This window comes from Oryzias latipes, chromosome 20, assembly GCF_002234675.1.
Source record: "Oryzias latipes chromosome 20, ASM223467v1".
NCBI classification, from domain to species: domain Eukaryota; kingdom Metazoa; phylum Chordata; class Actinopteri; order Beloniformes; family Adrianichthyidae; genus Oryzias; species Oryzias latipes.
Window position 1 is genome coordinate 6,984,581 of NC_019878.2, and position 18,920 is coordinate 7,003,500.

At 39.7% G+C, this 18,920-nt stretch overlaps 1 protein-coding gene across 16 annotated transcripts in view; it reads left to right on the top strand.

Moving 5' to 3' along the window:
• The window catches only part of svil (supervillin), a 93,776-nt gene that overhangs the window by 38,567 nt on the left and 36,289 nt on the right, over positions 1-18,920 (top strand). For 10 of the 16 annotated variants that reach the window (XM_020712522.2, XM_020712519.2, XM_020712520.2 and 7 more), the window contains 11 exons: positions 2,780-2,843; positions 5,038-5,129; positions 5,283-5,346; positions 5,443-5,582; positions 5,661-6,372; positions 11,492-11,575; positions 12,072-12,878; positions 13,320-13,481; positions 14,666-14,700; positions 17,204-17,268; positions 18,371-18,507. In XM_020712522.2, coding sequence (XP_020568181.1) covers positions 5,339-5,346; positions 5,443-5,582; positions 5,661-6,372; positions 11,492-11,575; positions 12,072-12,878; positions 13,320-13,481; positions 14,666-14,700; positions 17,204-17,268; positions 18,371-18,507 — 2,150 coding nt within the window. In that variant the 5' untranslated portion in view covers positions 2,780-2,843; positions 5,038-5,129; positions 5,283-5,338. Of the gene's footprint in view, positions 1-2,779; positions 2,844-5,037; positions 5,130-5,282; positions 5,347-5,418; positions 5,583-5,660; positions 6,373-11,491; positions 11,576-12,071; positions 12,879-13,319; positions 13,482-14,665; positions 14,701-17,203; positions 17,269-18,370; positions 18,508-18,920 lie in introns of those variants that run through there. The other 6 variants (XM_020712514.2, XM_020712517.2, XM_020712523.2 and 3 more) reach the window with 6 other exon arrangements.

Here is an 18,920-nt window from a genome sequence, read left to right on the forward strand (position 1 = left end):
GGGCTGCACATGGTGTAGTGGTTAGCACTCTTGTCTCACAGCGAGAACACCCTAGTTTGAATCCCGACGGGTCCTTTCTTTGTGGAGTCCTGAAGCATCCGTGGGATTTCTCTGGGCATTCTGGCTTCCTCTCGGTCCAAAAACATGCATCATTGGTGAATCTAATTTGTCCATGAGGTGTGAATAGGGTTGTGTGGCCCAATGACAGACTGGCAACTTTTTTCGGGTGTACCAGTATTGGTGATGGGCCCCAACAAACTTTTGAGCCCGAAAGAGATCAAGCAGGTTTAAAAAATGGATAGATGCAGTACAATATTTACAAATGGAACCCTGCAAGTTATGAAAGCAACAGGAAGTTTGAAACTTGCGTAAGGCTCATATTCTATCAAATAACTACTTCAATGTTGACTTTAATTTGTAGGCCTGGATTTATTCTTTTTTTAATATTATGCTTTTCTAAAGTCATTTTGCTCATATCCAATGCTTCAATTTAATATTTTTTTCCAGTGGGGTTGTGAATAGGTTTACTGTACCTGCACTGTAGAGATTTGTGAGGTAACATCTTTCTCAAGAGGAAACAGCAAAGGCTTTTGGTGGCCTCCAAGAAACACAGAAACCCAATCTGCTGTTAATCCCTGCTGCTGTTGGCGAAACACTAATGTTCTTGTTATTTAATACAAAGAGGAATCCCTCTGACTGTTAATGAGTTAAGGCACATACAAAGGTGAAATATCCAATTTATTGTAATTATTTTATTTTGCAAACTCACCAAAATGAGAAATTTTTAAAGTATAAACTCTGCTAAAGGCTTTCATAAACCTAATACACTCTTTTGCATGTCTGGATAGAGGATTTGACTTGAACTATAAAGGATGATGCGGGAAAGTTGCTGCCCTGATGGCACTTGGTACAGTGCTTGGGTGTCATTTATGATTAATAACCTCATGTTGAATATAGTCCAAGTCCAAGCTGTGCTGTTAACTCCAGAAATCAACATTAACATTTAAAACTCCAGAGCGATGAGCTGTGTTTTCCTGAAGACTTCTAGCCAGCTGAAACAATATGTGACCACTCCTGACAGGCCTCCCCAAATAAGACTTCTCTCTTCTCAGGTTTTGTTTTGCTTAAGTGTGGTGAATTTAAAACGTCCACCTGATCATCTGTAGGAGGGAATAACTGATCGAGACTAGACATGCAAGGCCAAGACCACTGAAGAGAAGATGAGGTGAAACAATGGAAGGGTGTGGGGGTAGGGTATTAGGTGAACTCTGAGATGAACTTTGAGCGGATGGAGTGAGAGCACATGTTTGAACTCGCACGCTTGTGGGCTCTTTAAGGTCCAAGGTCACTCAGAACCGCACATTAGAGGTCTGGAATGAGTACATGAGCCAACTGCCTCCTAAGGGATTTCTGACAATGGCTGTTGAATATTAGTTTGCTGTTAACTGTGTGTGACAATGTGTCATTTAGGTTTAATATAAAGCATAGTTCAGATTTAGCAGAAAAACAATTATACATGGAAAAAGAAGATTAAGATTTGAAGTAAAAATATAAAAAACAGTTGCTTCATAATATAGACAAGTAATAAATTAAAAAATATATAGAATCTATCACAATTATAAACACTCATGGGCCACTTTATAAGGCGCACCTGTCCAACGGCTTGTTAACGGAAATTTCTAATATAGACATGATCAAGACTATCTGCTGCAGTTCAAACCGAGCATCAGAACAGGGAAGAAAGGTGATTGAAGTGACTTGGACTGTGGCATGGTTGTTTGTGCCGGACAGGCTGGTCTGAGTATTTTAAAAACTGTTGATCTACTGGGATTTTCACCCACAACCACCGCTAGGGTTAACAGAATAGTCTGAATAAGTGAAAATATCCAGTGAGCTGCAGTTCTTTGGGCGGCAAGGCCTTGTTAATGCCAAAGTTCAGAGGAGATTGGCCAGACTGGTTCCAGCTGATAGAAAGGCAACAAGAACTCATAAGACCACTGGTTACAACTGAGGTCTGCATATGCTTAGACATAGATCTTACATGAGCAACTCTGATAAAAAAAAAAAAATGCAATTTTTTTTATCAGAGTTGCTCATGTAAGATCTATGTCTAAGCATATTAACGTCAGCATTTAATATTTTTAGATTGCTTGTAAAAAATATTTGCTATCAGACAAGTAATGGTTTAGCCAACATCCCTGTACTCGCTGGATTTTGTCAAAGGTGGATCAGATTGATAAAAACTAAAGTTGATTAGTTTTATGTCAAGTATTTGAGTTTATCAAAAAAAATGGAAAATTGTAATTTTTGTTAGTCTACTCATGTTTTCCTTGTGCTGCCCATCACCAATAATGAGTGTTGACTTCTCATGGCTTCTTTCCAACTTCACTGCATGCAAGTTTGCCATGTGATCAGGAGCAGTGTGACTCTCCAAGACTCCATCCCGCAGGCTTACCTATCAAGTACTATGAGCTTTCCTGAGATCTGTGTGGTATTTCTGTGAGAAGTCTGGAGTGTATCTGTAACTAATACAGATATCCAATGATGTGATTAAACCTGGCAGGTTACTGTTTTCTACATAATTTGTTTTCTCCATGCAGGTCAATTTAATTACCTTATCTGTGCCAAAGAGTTGCAGACAGGCTGAAAGCTTCGCCCTTAGAGGGCTGACTGCACTATACGGTCTGGCCACAAAAACCCACAACTAAGGGTTTTTCTGCTCAGGCTGGAATTAATGAATGCTGAGACTTTATTTATTGTTTCCCTTTTTTATCCTCAGGACTTGGGAGTGAGACCCCAGCCAAGGTCAGCAATCCCAGGTTACTGCAGAAAAGGGCGCTCAGGTAGGAGAACAGTTTGCTGTTTTGGACTCGTCTGTTGAGATTAAATTTAAGTAAAATTTACAGATACCTCTGGAGTCAGCAGATTTGAGGACATTTAAACTATATTATATTTTACACAAAGTAACCTATAAATGGTACGACAGAGTTTTAGGCCCAGTTTACAAGGAAAAACTTGTTTTTTTAATACAACTTTAAAGTTGTAAATTTACGACTTTAAATCTCGTAAACCTACAAGAAAAAAGGTCATACATTTACAAGAAAAGTTATAAATTAACAATAAAAAACACCAAAGTTGTTTTTATCAGAGCCGTGCTTGAGGATGAAAGATGTGGAGCATTTTATGAAGTTTTATTTCCGTATAGGTTTTAAAAACAACAAAATTCTGAGCCTTTTGGCAACTCGAAATCAAATAACTGTTAGTGTTGCGGCTTTCCGGGATTAGGTATCGGTAAAGCGGAGTTTTACCCAGACGCATTTGGGTGTAGAGGACTGCTACCTTATTTACCTTTCCATTCACATACCCAGAAGTCCATTTGTCACTTTACGTCATGAACCTGTAATGCGCACATGAAACACCAAAGTGGAAGGAAAACAGCTCATCTCGAGTTTTATACCAGGTTTTGGGAACCTTAAGTAGGCTCAGACCAGAGGACCAAAGGGGACGACTGGAGACATATGGTACCAATAGTTGGGAAACATAATTAGTGACCTGCCCATTAAGAGTTTTGGAGATTAAAACATTTTTAAAATCAATTCTAAATTTGATAGGTAACCAATGGAAAGCAGTAAAATATAAACACTTTAACAGGTTCCTGTTAAAAGCCTTGCAGTGGCATTTCGTGCCTACTGTAGCTGTGGATTTCTTAAAAAGAGTAAAACAAGAATTGCAGTAATCTTAACGAGATGAGATAAAAGCGTCAATTACAATCTCCTGGTCATCTTAGGCAGGTTTTTCTCACACCCTTTAGAAGTGAGTAGCTAACAGCTGCCATGCTGTTTACATAAATGTAAAATGGAAGGGCTCATTTCGATGTGACTTCATCAAACCTCTACCTGTGTTTGAGGTTACCTCTGGAGTCACACAGAGGTCACACACAATTAACCACTCCAACCACAAAAATGAAATAAGGTTTTGAAGCCAGAGTGCAAGTAAGTTTATTTTTGTAGTACTTTATGAAGCGGTTCAATATTTACCTGGTAATTGGATTTTATTTAATCCAGCATCCTGGAAGAAGTGAAAATGTTGCTCCTGGTTATGGAAAGCATGTTTCTTTAATTTTAAGACCAAAGTTAATGAAGACCGCTTACTTTTGGAAAAAATCTGAGGAATCACAAATGCATGACAAATTTAGAGTATTTTGACTGCAAGATCTCAGATTGCTGTGCTTTAATAAATAACGTGGCTGCTGCAAGAGGAACAAGTTCAGGACGTTTTCTTCACATACCACATACATTTCTAGTGGTTTCTTTAAAACAAGACACCATGTAAGCACCAAATCAGCATCCCAGGCTTGGGGCCCACAGAGAGCCAGATTTCAGGAAATACCAGCTGACCAGAGCATTGCTACATTCTGTAGTCTCCAAACACCATAAAGATGACCAAATGTATTCAAACCACGCTGGAGGACAAGCACAGTGATGTGCAGAGAGTCTACAATTTGAAGCAGAGTTGTTTGGTTTGGCTTTGAAATGCAAGTCAAAATCACATGTTGGATGGCATGAATGTTGATGATGTTAGCACACAAAAAGATCTGCTCTGCTCGAGTGCATTACTATGTTCACAGCTCAATGACTGCTGGAATGGACTCAACCACAGAATGATGTTTTTCCAATTCTCAGCTGTTTCCTCACATGAAATATCCACTGCCAGTTCTTTTATTGAGCCATTGCAACTTTGTGGTTTTGTTCGTGATCCAAAAATTACTTCAGAGTGCTTATGAAAAAAAAAGAAAAGGTTTTCTGTTTGTCTATGGGAGGTAGAAGTTATGACGGATTTAAAATGTTAAATTTGGCAATTTTTGAAATCAGTTGTTTTAATTGCTATATTTCTGATGCTCTGGATCTCTGATTGAACCTGTAAAAATGATTTCGGAAAGGTTTCCACATCTGGTCACATTTTAAGTGTATAAACAAATCCAGTTTCCCACGTCTCAGCCCCAATTGAATAACATTTGTTGTTTTCTGCACCCACCAGCTTCCAGAAGGAATTCTCATTTGACGAAAAAGACAATCCAGCCAAAAGCGCCAAGGATATAGATGTGTGCATTGCAGCCAATCTTCCCAAAGGTCGGCTTTTTATTATTAATACTACTATTGTTTTTTTTATTTTCAAAGAGCTTTTGTGTAATGCATGTACTTCTTTCTGTTGTTCCGTTTTTGAGCTTTCTTGTTTCAGTCTGTTTCAAAAGCTTATGAAACCTGCTGTTATTTTTATTAAAGTGTCTGAATTAAGGAAACGGTTTGAAGGCAAATCCACAAGTGCAAGTGACTGGGAAATGAATAGGTGAGATGATGATTAAATGCATTTAAAGGTTTCCTGTTGCAAAGCTGGACAGGGTGGTAACATGTTCACTAGTGTTTTATTGCCACCTTAATCTAGAAAGGAGAGAATTACTCGAAGGATGGAGGGCATTGAGGGCGAGGTGCATCCATCCCTACTGCCAAGCTTGGTATCAAACCGGCTTTTGGAGGAGGACATTCCAAGATACACCAGGGCATCTGACCCAGAGCCTTGCGTTGGTGAGGCCAATGAATCTCCTTAGCTCATTTATTTTTATTTTTTTAATTGTGTTAAATTGTCTCCTTCTGAACTGACAGTCCAGCAGTGCAGTATGGAAGGAGTTGAAACTCCAGACATGCTGCTGAAGTCTTCGAACCAACAGCTGAGAGCTCAACGAAGGGCAGAACTTCAGTCTAGCATCCAAATGGAGCCCACCTACAGTTCAGTTACCACCACTGCCCCGGAGTCTAAGGCCGAACGCATCGCTCGCTACAAGGCAGAGCGCCGCCGACAACTGGCTGAGCGCTATGGCATCTCTTTGGACCACGAGCCCAACTTGGATCATCCATCTCACTACAGCCGAGCCCGAAAGGAATCAGATGATTCTGGATGTCGAATCATAGGGGAATCGTTAAAAGACAAAGGTATGGATATTGTCCTGAGTGCTAACAGCAGCTCTGCCTTCTCCAACCAGAGAGCGCGAGGGTCAGCCTGGCCAGAAACCCCCCCCAGCTCCGCTTACGCTAGCCGATTTAGGACTGATTCACTCTCGGAGAGAGAGAGGCTCATGAACTTGGAAAACCAACGCCAGTTTGCTCCGACTGAGTCCCTGTCTTCCTCATCATACATGGATGTCACTTCACTGTCCTCCTCTGCCAGAGTGCCTGCCAAGGAACATACAGTCGCATCTATCCCAACCAACTCCCCCAAAATGAACAGACTCTCATCCCTCAGCTCACCAAAACATGGAGTAACTTCAGGGGATCTGTTCATTGAGCAGCAAGCCCGCAATGTGATCAGCAGACAGGGGTAAGTGCTCTTCATTCTTAACCCTACATCTTCAAGATATAGTGTCTTTCCTAAACTGTAGGTCTTTAGAATAGGAGAAGCTGTAAATCTCCTGTGAAAATTGGTAGCATATCTGCTCTTTAGTCTGCAGTTATTGATTCTAGGCCACGCTTTTGCAAAGTTATTTTATGCCTCTCCCTCTACTGGTTTTCACATTTCCAAAATTATCCTAAATCCTCATAATCAGGGTTATTCCAAAAGGTCTACTCGCACAAAAAAAACAAATACAAAATAAAAATAGCGGGTAGTGCTTTGGCATGATTCTCCAAAGCTACAATGTTTAGTTATGTGACACTCTGCTGCACACATCAGTGCAAAACTGAAATGCCAACAAACTTGTGCTGTAAAAGATGTGTGGAAAATGTAAAATACTTTTTATTTTATACTCCAAATTTTTGCATGCCCTCAAGGCCGTCCTCTTTTTATTCATTGGTGGATGGTTAACCAATAAAAAGAAGCCTGTTAGCTGGTGTATAATGTGTGTAAAATGGTGACGTCCAACTCTGATCAAGATTATGGACAACGACAACCTATCATTATCGATGCAACAAAAATGGCAAGCAATATTCCTGTACAGCTTTTAGCCAGATGCCAACTCTGGCAAGGACAACAAAGACGTACATGGATTTAGTCGTTTGCAAGATGATGCGTTGGAATTTAGAGAAGCAGGGAACTTGTGGCTTGCCATTGTAACGTCAATGTAACAAAAACGATCTTTTTCAAACTGCATTTTTTTCACTTCCTAGATCACAATAATTTGAGTAACAGGATTTTCATCAGTCGGTCTTAAATGTTTGACTTGAAGTTGAGTTGCCTTAAGCATCTTAATGGATTGTACTCAACGATCATTAAGCAAACTAAGACGGGCTCATAATTCAGTTTTGATGCTACAGCTTAAAGGGACATGGGCCAAGTACATGAGGGTTACGTAACTATGCCACATTAAATCCCCACTCTAAGCCTAATACACACATTCTCTTTGTTATTGGGTTATTTGACCTTCTGCACAGTATTGATCACAAACACTTAAAGGAGACAGAGACTTACCTGTCTGCTTTACTTTTATTTCTAAGCACCTTCTGTTTGTAGACTGTTGCACAATCATTTGCTCTTTGAAAACATTTAAACATTTATCGTGAGCATATAGCTCAAAGGATGAAAATATTTAGTTAAGAAATACAAATCTATATTGAATTAAGGGAAACAATTTAAAGGTGTCAATGGAAAAAGTGTTTTCTAAAACTCTTTGGAAACACAGAAGACTTGGGCCCCTATCTGCAAGTCTTCTGTTGTTATGTTTTTTTAAAGAAAACATTACAACTAAAGGGTTCAATCTTCCAACTATAAAGTTTTTATTAAGGTTTTTTTTATATTCACTTCAAAAGTTAGAAAATTATCTTGATTGCAGAAAGGTTTTCATAGAACCTAAACAGGCTTTCCAGAGCCCACCATTGGCAAAGACGTGCTGGTGCATTCCTGGTCTTTGCATCCCAGCGGGTCATGAAGCTCCGTCTATCTCTGTACTAGCTCAGATTTCAAAACTTGGCTGGAGGGTGCATTTGTGTGTGTGGGTTGCAGGGGGGGTGTTGTGTTACTGGGTGGCTCAGTGCGACTCCACAGTCACATCTCTGACCCACAGCTGGTTCTGATCACAAGCAGCAAAGCCTGAAGAAAAAGAAACAAATAAGACAGCCCAATTAACTCTTTTCAGGGTCTCTGTGGGGCTAACATGTTGAGGTTGGGTTACATTAAAGGCCTTTTTTATGCAGCCTAAGTACCAATGAACTTAGATCTGTGTTCTGAGCTGTTCCCACATAATTCTCTGTCATGTTTTTCCCAACTCAATTGCTTTGAAACCCCTGTTTTTCAAGGACCCCCGCCTTTCATATTGCAAAATATCCTGTTGGTTTTAACCAGAAGAGACGGGATGTAAGGGAAGAGGAAGAGGGGGAAAAAAAATTTAAGTTTGGGAATTCTCTGGTGAGAAACAAAATACCCAAACCTCTGATTTGCATGAAGCCATTGAGGTTTATTTTATACCACAACTTTAACCCACTGCAAAGCACTCAGACTTGGGGAGGAGCGACTGGAATCCTCTACAAAAATCCCTTCTATTCTCTTTTACTTTATTCTTCCTTGATCCCGTTTCCTAACCCATTCTGATTTAGCAGAAAATTTGAAAACATATAACATCACTCTGTTTGATTTAGAGCCCTCATAATTTTTTTCTAAGTTAATAAATAGAGGAATTTAAATCAGAGTTGTTAAAAAAACAATTTTAATTTTGTTAGTAAAACCTTTTTTTTAAAGTAATTGAATGTCTTTAAATGTCATTATTAAATGGGCAAAGCAAGTTTACTTTTATAGCACTGATACAGTGCAAGGAAATAGGGATTTACAGTAGAAAGAAATTAAAAAAAAATCACATTTGGAACACTGGAATCTGTGCAAAAGAACAAATTAAGTAAAACGGTAAAATCCTGACTAAATGGTAAAATCACTAACTATAAATACATTTGCCCCTTATGTCCTAAGAGTGTGGATCAGACGTCTAACTGAGCTAAAATAATAAATATTAGCCTAGATTAGAATGTAGAAAATACAAGGTTCTCTGACATCATACGAAAATTGTTTCAGATTGTAGTTGCATAAAATCGAAATGCTGTTTCATCATCCTGATGTTGGGGGCTGGTGACAGATTTGTACATGAACTTCCCATATCACCACATGGTTTACATTGGGCCAATCCATTGTGCCAGTGATGTACTCTGGTTCTAGGCCAGAGAGATTTGAACATGACCAGAGCTGTTTTAAGTCTATTTTCTTAGCAACAGGATGGGAATGCAAAGAACTAAGGACTGATGTGGTCTTAAACCTTCTGGTTTTAGTCAGAACTCGAGCAGCAGGAGTGTACTGTAGCTGCCTTGCAGTACATTTACTGAGTCCAGAGAGCAGACCTTAATCTAACCTACTGAAGATTGATGTGTGATTAAATCTCTTTAGGTCTTGTTTAGGCAAAATACCTTTGATTCCAGCAATGTGTTTGAGTAGGTTAAGTGTTGAAGTTTTTTATCCAAATTGACTTGTATAATTCTTATTATTCCATGATTTTACCTTGATTTTTGATTTGTTTGGTAGAAATAATCTAAAGGTTACCATTTACTGTTTACGCTTTCACATAGATGAATATCTCAGATTCACTTGTAGTTAAAAGTAGAACACTTTTATGCCTCCATTCAGTGATCAGGTGACATTGACTCTACTGGTTTCAATTCAGCTGCTGTGAGTGAATTTTAAAATCTGAGTTTCATCTGCATATTCTTAATTATTAACATTATTGCTGCATATTAACCGGCCTAGACAAATTGAACAAATGATTGAATAAAAGAGGTCTCAGAATTGCCCCCTGGGGACCCCCACAGGTCGAGGTGATTTCATCTGACACAATTATTCTGGTGCACTAAAAACAACTTTATAATTCAGGAAAACTAAGAGGAATTTGATTTGTTTTTGTCTTCAGACATTCTGTGATCATGTTTCACCTTGACAGGAGCAGTTTCAGTGCAATGATGGATCCTGAAACCTGAAAATCAAACAACATCTTTTCAAAAGGATAACATCACTAAGCAGTTGGGGAAACAAATATAAGGTTTTTACAAAAAAGTAATGTTTAAAACAGGCCAATAGTTTGTTACTCGTTGTACCATGATGCTTGTCATCTGTAGTGAGAGCAGATGGAGGAACATCTAGGAGGGAGGAGTTTTTCTCTGCAAAGGAGAGGAATGAAAGTCAGCTGCAGCAAGACAGAGTATCTGTGTGTTTAAAAAAAAAGGGACTCGAGCAAAACATAGAGGTTACAGGGAGCAGAGGTGAACAACATCAAGTGCTTGAGACAAAAGAATGTTGGCGAGAAGGAAAGGCTATGGCTGAAAGACTGAAGGCAAGATATTTATCTGTCTGAACTAGTTATCAGCAAGCTCATCTGCCAGTTATAGAGCACAAGATGCTCTTTAAGTGAGCCAAGGAGAAAGGCCAATTATAGTTTTGGAGTCATGTTCTTCTCGGTGAGATATTATTTTGAAATAATTTTCTTCTTTTATATATATATATATATATATATATATATATATATATATATATATATATATATATATATATATATATATATATAATTTTTGTTGAAAAGGCCAACTTAAAGGCATTTTTTTGTAAGGAAATTATGAGCAGTTGTGGTCAGAAACAGTTGAGATATGCAAGTAACAAAGGATGACTTGTTTACAGTTCATTTTGTGAAACTCATCTTCTGAACAATTATAATTAGTATTTCTCTCTTGGCCATGTCATCTTCTCAAATTAGACCAAAATTAATTTATTTTATTTTATTTGTATTTATCCCCCACACCAAATTCAATTCCAGATTTTAATCATTTTTTTCCCCTCCCTTTACTTTCTTTAACAAAAATGACAACGAAAACTATTTTATTTTAAAAATGTCCCCTGGAAGTTAGCCTGAACACAAAGTGCAATTAAACACAAATGTTTGTAGAACATTGCAGCAGGTATTTGGTTAGCTGCCGCTAGCTTGAGCATCTCGTAAACAGAAACATTACTCTGGACAGAGGGCCTCTGTTTCAGGTGTTGAAACAAACTTGCCGTATTCCCACTTTTGGTAGCAAAACAGATTTTGCAGTGTGTGGTTTGCTCCAAGTCTGAAATCACAAAATCAATCCAGTTCATTTGAACTGAAAAAACTGTTCCTGTTTTGAGAACAATCTCTTCTTTGCTTGTTGTTACTTTAACGTTTTCGTCCAGTGAGAAATGAGCGAGCTGATCTTACTCCGAACAATGACAGCCCAAGAAAGCAGAGTGCTTGTAAAATAAAATCCCGATTTGCCCAAAAATAATTTTTCTTAAATTTATCAATAAAATCAATTTATTTCTCAGCCATACTTTGGTCATGCACAATATAGTGTTTCTGGTTATGAAGGCCAGTGTGTGCTTTCAAGTAAGTTCAGTGACTGTTTGCCACCACCCCCAGTCCTCCCAGGTCATGTTTCTCCTTGGGTTTTCATTGGTGCAGCACAAGACCCAAACTTAGCACTGATTGGTTTCTCCAGACCGATGCAGAAGGCAACACCCACTCCCTCATCAACTGGCCATCAAGGTACCAGCAGAGGGCAGCTGTGTCCCACCTAATTTGTCCCCATTAAGCCAAACTAAACCCATACTCCACCCCAAGGGCAGGGCTTCTATCATCATAGAGCTGTCCCTTGTTCTAATGTTCCATTGGTTCTACTGATGATGTTCTTTGTCATTCTGGGTCCCTTGCTGGTCTAAAATAAAAACATGCTTAAGAATCTTTGAACACCAAGATGGCTGACTTGATTATCCAAAGTGCACCTTCATCTGTCCTCACCTGTTGCTGTGTGGTGAAATGCTTAGGATCTGGTCACATCTGGTCAAAGTTAATAGTTATTTGATCTAACCAAGCATTGGATGTTTGATTGACTGATTCCTGCTGCATTTTGTGAATAATCCGTACCAATGTACCCTTTACTGAACTATCAACTCATATATTCACGCATACATACAAAGAAGTCATTAGAAGTTGACATCTTTAAAGTATTCTAGATGTTAACCAGTCCTTTGTCTCCCTGAAGAATAAAAGTTAGGGAGAGGCTCGCCAGAGACGAAGGACACCAAAAAAATCTGGACCTGTCAAATGTGATGGAGGCCCCGGTTTACCGCAGACAGCTTCAGCATCCCCAGGTCTCTGTATGCCTCCACAGAGACCCGCCAGGACCCCAGCAGGCCTTCACCCATTTCCATCACCAGCAACATGCTTCTCTGAGCCCAGCTGCTCACCATGGAGATCAAGACATTGGCAGTTATCCGAGCTACTTGTCCATGACCTCTGATCCTACATCCAGAGTTGTGCAGCAGCAAGTTCAGAAGGATGAGAGTGGGGAGTTTGAGGATGGCAAAACACCGGGTCTTTTAAGGAGTAGAAAAGCAGTCCTGCCTTCAGAAATTCGTCGCAGGGAGAGGAGCACAGAGGATCCACACAGAGGGAGAGGGGAGGAGGGGATGGGGAGGCCCAGGGTGCAAAATCTGGCTAAAGAAACTGCCGCAGAGGAAGGCTCAAGAGGCAAAGCCAGGAGGGATGAAGCTAAGACAATTTCCCATCAGGCGGCAGCAGACAGCCGACCTCGAGAGAGATTCATTCAGCCCAGAACCCCCCATGCTGAGTATGGGAAGCCCTCCTCCAGGACAGTCATGAGGAGCTCCGTCTCAGAGGCTGCGGATCCAGAGGGGTTAGCCAGGAGCTCTGCATGGGACACTGGAAAGGTCAGAGAGGGTTCCTTTACCAGAGAGAGTCAACAGGACAGCCGGGTGTCCATTGCTCAGCTCAGGAGTTCCTATTTGGAGAGCGCCACGACTCCTCCAAGCCGACGCAAACATGAGCTGTAGGTGAAAATGGCATGAGCTGCACCGCTGCTGCTTGCTGGCTGTGGGGCTTATTACCTAACATCTGCTGCTGAGACGGACAGCTACTAAACCCGTGAAGCTAACTGCATGGGCACTTTTGCTGCAGCGTGTCTAATCCTAACAAACACTCACGCATTAACTCTGGAGCTTCTGCAGCTGATCCAGTCAGCTTCACTTGATCTGGCGAGTCATTCAGGTCCTGCTGGAGATATCAAGTGTCTTCCTTTACTTTACCTTCTGCAAACATTGCTTTGGTCACATGCTTTGTGTCAACACTTAACCTACTCAACTGTGCCATGCTTCTCCTTTTAAGCGGCTTAATTTCTGTAACCTGTTCATCTACATCTACATCTCCATCGCATTGTATGTTTTCTTTTCATTGGGTTTTCTGTCCATTGGTCCCTCTTCCATTTTCCCAGTGACTTTAAGCAGGACAAGGAATCAATGGGTTTCCAAGCCCCATGGAGAACTGAAAGAGAGAGGGGGCACAAGCCTCTACAGTTCATTAGTCTTGGGGAGAAGACCTCAGAGAGGTTTAGGATGCAGCCCATCACTTCAGCTGAACGCCAGGAGCCACATAGGTACTGCATGCTCTGGGCGATGGTCATCTGAATAAAATCCTAATCATTCTTGATGCAGTTACTTTTGTGTGACATTCATAACGGGCACGTGATGCACGTTTAACAATGGCTACGGTGTTCACACTGGACCCTCCCCACCCGATAAATGCATATCTTCTCCTCCTACAGTTGGAAGAAACTTGGTGCAAAATGTCCAAGTGGTCCAAATCTTGTGAATCTTGTGCCATGACTATACTTTCACAGCTCTATTCTAATATATCAAAGACTTGGTGTCATATAATTCCAACCAAGTACAAAGCACAATTATTATTTCTCCTTCATGATTCATTTTCAAATGGTTAAAGAACGGCATCCACACAGTCAGGACCATAGATATTTGGACAGAGACACATTCTTTCTAATTTAGTTTCTGTACATTACCACAGTGAATTTTAAATAAAACAACTCTGATGCCATTGAAGTGCGTGCTCTCACTCCCACTTGCGCTGCACGCGCTCCCTCCTCTGCTTACACACGCACACGCGGTTTCAGGAGCAATTACACATCCTCATTCTACCACAGAAGTTCCCGTCTGGCGAGGAAATACGACAAATTTCCTGCATTCTAATTATTAATTTCCATTGTATTCATTTCCATTACAAGCTGCGGTGTACCACGACACCGCGACTTTTCATTGAAAGTAGTCGTTAGAATGTGCATTACCGAGGGCGGTGTGAACGTAGCTTTAATTGTAGTCTTAGCTTTTCTTCATTTGAGTAATTCATAACAAGAGGCTGCTGCACGATCAGTGACTGTGGATTTTGTGCCCCAGCTCAGAAGTAGTTACTCGCCCTCCCCAGAATTTTGTCCCTTTTGCTAACTTTATCAAAAAAGGAGGCTTACCGCGTCCAAAGGTCTTGTTGGGTTTTGTCACTGGTCATAACACGTGAGCACCGAGTATTGAATTGGCCTTTGTTACTAAATATGCTTAAAATTGAACAATAATCTGTAATAACCTCTAATTCTGCACTCAAGTCTGCTTTACTGCTTCTCATTTCTTCTAACATTTACAGCATTTTCCTGTCTATTCACCCTGCCTGCCGTCATCTGGAGTCTGTCATTGTGCTTTGTTGTTATTTTTCTGCATCTGAATTGATTTTAGTAATTTCTATTTTATTGTTTTGTTTCTTTTTCCATTTTTCAAGGTCTTGTGTGAGTTCAGACTTTGCGTCATCAGAGGGTAAGTCGTTTACTTTGGCTTTTGCAATTTGCTTTGATTTGTTTTGGTTTCATAGCTCTCTTTCAGTTGCACTTTTTTATCTTGATGATTAGATTCTTAGTCTGACTAGTACATTTTACATGTTCCAATGTTTTATGCACAGAATGTCTCAAATAAATAAAATGAAGGTTATTACGGTACTTATGTTTAGGTTTGGTTACAGAGTTTGGAGTGGTCTTTCCTTGTGGAACTAAAAGTTAAGTAAAGCAGTGAACACTGCCAAATTTCCCATTGCTTTTAACCCACAGCTGTTAAAATGATGGTTGTGAGTTGTCTTCCAGCTTCTCATGCACAGACATGAAAAGCTATTCTGGGTCTCCTTGCAATAATACCAACCCCCCAAAAAGAATACACTGACATTGCTTAACAATACATTCTGAAACCTATTATTAAAACATTTGTACTTTGTCTTGGTACCAAAAGAACTACTTTTTAGTCAAAGAGCAAGAAGTCATGGCAGCGGTCTATCATGAAAACACTTGCATTAGCATTATGTTTGATAAAAGTTAAACTCTCTGTTTCAGGTTCAGACACCTCATTTCAACTGTCATGCATGGCAGTGGAGAGACTATGATTTGGGCTGCTTTTAAAGCCACACCCTCTGAAAAAAAAATATATAACATTCATTTTTATAACTAATATATGAAGCCATCTGAAGGTACTAAGAATCTTTACGATTCATGTCATGCAGCTTAAGATCCACAACTGGGATACAACAGCATATTTATAGACACATAATGTACCAATTTGCCGAAAAGTTTTGTAGCATGACTTAAAGACCTTAAAGTTCTTTTTAAACTTAAATTAAACTGAATTATCTTAAGAAAGAAAACGGGGTAGCTGTAATGATGCAAGTAGATGATAACATACAGAAAGTATTTTTTACACTCCTGAAGTTGGATTTGCTGGATGTTAAATCTAAGTGTTTTTCACACATTACTTCTGTATTTTTAACTTTTTTTTCCATTAAATACTGACCATGTTAAGTCAACTCTAAAGCAAATTGTATATTGGACTTCATTAACCTCTTGAGAACCGAGCTCTTCTTTGAGTTTTTTATTTTTATTTTTATTTCATATCCTCGGAAGTTCACACTAAAAAGGAAGCAAAATCTGAAAAAACAAAATGTTCTCAAAATAAAAAAAATATATAAAAAAGTCCAAATAAATATGGAGTATGATAACACATTTTAAAATGGGGTCCATTACAAGATAGATGACTCTTCTGTGCTCTTTTGTATTGATGAAGATCTGGGCAGCTCTGATTGGCTAAGGGCTTTCTCCACTTTTGATGTCATTTCTGGTTCTGGTCAACTACACCTCAGTGCTGGAATATAGTCCAAAAGATATTTTGACATGATGTCAAAGCAACATAATGTGATCATTGACAGGTTTGCTGGTATGTTGGGGTCGTTACTGTGCTGCCTGTTTTTCAAATTTGTTTAGACGAGTATTTGAATGAGGTCCTCAAATTTAAAAAAGTCTCCTCACAGTTTTTTTCCTTTTTAATGGTGATTCACAAAATAATTGAGTTGCACTGATACAAGATCTCTGCCTTTTACATAAATCCAATTAATAAGAGAACTTAATGGCCTAAGTCTACTTGGAATAGTCAGAAATTGCAAATTCCAGGTACAACAATGTCTTTAAAGAAAACCATATTTCAACATTTCGCAAGAGACCTGAGTTATGGACCATAGCTAAATACAACTCGCCTGCTTTCCATCGTCTCTCTGTTGTGTTGAGGACGATGTAGCATAGTAGAGACGAAAAAAAATAGAGGTTTAATCTTTTTATATGTGTGATAGCAGCTGTGGAATTGGGCGCAAAAATGAATGCAAATTAAAAAGCTTTTAGTTACTTTATTTTGAAAAAAGAAACTGCAAGAAAAGAAGTTAAAAATGACCACTTGGCTTAACCACCAGGATCAAGAGGGTTCTTTTTTCCACATAAAAAAATAGATCTCGTTTATATAAGAAAACAGTTCTTTCTTAGCTTTCCTTATTAAAAAAAAAAAACACAGTCTATGACCAGTTGAAGGTAATACATGCTGGAATCATTTTCAGATCTGGCTCTTTCCGGGAAAGCTTTACTCATGTTAGCAGAATTTCCCGTCCTTCACTTAAATTTAATGACAGACAAACACTTTCCCAGTTTTTCCCTGCTGCTGCTGCTGTCAGAAAGATAATTAAACTGACAACAGGATGACGGTTTGGAAGAAAAAGCTGACTCCAAGCACCACTCGCAGGTATGAAGCCAGGAGACGAGTGAAGCAGCCGAGACCCATATTTAGTCAGAGCACAATATTCTTTTTTCCCCCCAGAATTTCAGTTTTAAATCTACTTTGGTATGTTGGTGGATTTACAATGAAGACTGAGGAAAGTGGGTTAGTTTGTAGCAGCTTTTCTCCAGGTTGAAATGCAAAGTTTTTAATGAATGTTTTTTTGTTTTCTCTGTCCGTTCAGCTGATGAAGAGAAACTAGATGAGCGTGCCAAGCTGAGTGTCGCAGCCAAGCGCTCTCTCTTCAGAGTGAGTTTTAGCTTTAAGACTATTTCTCTCATCTATTTTTTTTCTGGTTTTGAACCAAGCCTCCACCTTCCATTCTTGAGTTTTAGAAAAATCCTTAAGTAGCCTACCAAATGTTGCAGTTCCTTGCATGACCAGTAGAGACTTGTTTCAAATGTGAGCAATATCTTTAAATGACTTTGGAGATATTGGCTTTATCACATGCACCTGAACCGGGGCTGCGTGTTTCGGGTTGCTCAGGCCTATAGAGGGCTGCACCTTAAGGGGACCACAGGTTCCCTTGTGGCTCTGTCGGCCACCCTTAAGGGACGTCATCAAAATGAAACGTACTGTTGTGGTGCGTATGGTAGGGTTATGCCCTAATGTCCCACTCTAGTCGCTCGCTGCACACCCCTGGCTGACCGCGCACTAATGCTGCACGCATAAGGTGTGCACATGATACATGGGACACTCACACAAGCTATACTCAGATTGTCGAATTCCTAATTTTTTTAATCCGCCTGTGCGCATGAAGCACGCAATGCGCAATCGGGGTGCAGGGAGTGCGCAATTATCATGTGAGCAGTACTAACAGGCCCCTTGCACAGTGCACAGGTTATTTTTTAGGGAGGGGGGGTTAATGAACAAAAGAAAATCTATACGACACGGCTCCATCTCACCTACGTCACCCTTAAGTGTTTGCCACAACCTGCCGCCCAAATCAGGCCCTTAATAAAAGTGTGCAAGGACATTTTACACCTACCCGGTCACAGAGGAGTCTACAATATAAGTTTTTGTCTACAATCCATTTAAAAAGAAGTTAAATCAAACTCTAGTTTGAATTGATTCCCTTGAACTTAGTGAATGCTTGATCTCTTCCGAGCTTCAATAGATAATGGTGCATTATGTCAGGGCATTTACTCATCTGTGCTTACTCACTGTTCTGCTAAATATCATGACTCATCCACACAGCAAACACATCATTCATGATCATCAGCATGACTGCATCCGTTGGACACTTTCCATCTCCGAATATTGAAATTGTAGCACCCTTTATGTCTGACCCTGAAATTCCAAAAATTCATTTCTTGTTTTTCCACATTTTTCTCCCAACATTTCTATCCAGGAGCTGGAGAAAAGCATAGATGGTGGACTTCCTAAACCTCGGTCCAGGAACGCAGCAGTGGACAGAAGGCTAAGACGGACCCAAGACCGATCCAGAACCCAGCCGGTCACCACTGAGGAAGTAGTCATAGCTGCAACGTAAGTCGGCAGATGTGTGCAGGTAGAAAAACAAAGACATGTTTAATCATGTTACAGAATATATTGGGCAGTAATTTCACAGGGTAAATTTCGTATTCAAGGCGAAGAAAGGTCTCATGCAAAACAGACACATTAACAGTAAAACCAAATGTTGCATCTTTTATTTTTCAAAGAGTGCACAACTTTGTCTATAAGCATGCATTTTATTTTGACACTAATCTTAATCCCCCCTAAAAAACAGCTAGAATCCTAAACTTTCTGAATAACTGACTCCATTTGGATGTTAGCCGCTTCTGTCCATTTCACGAGTTCAATCATTTCCTCCGACCTTAAAACCTTTGATGTCATATCTGTGTCAACACAGTTTTGATTTGCTGGCTCCTGCACAAAGCTGATGACATAAAATCTAACTT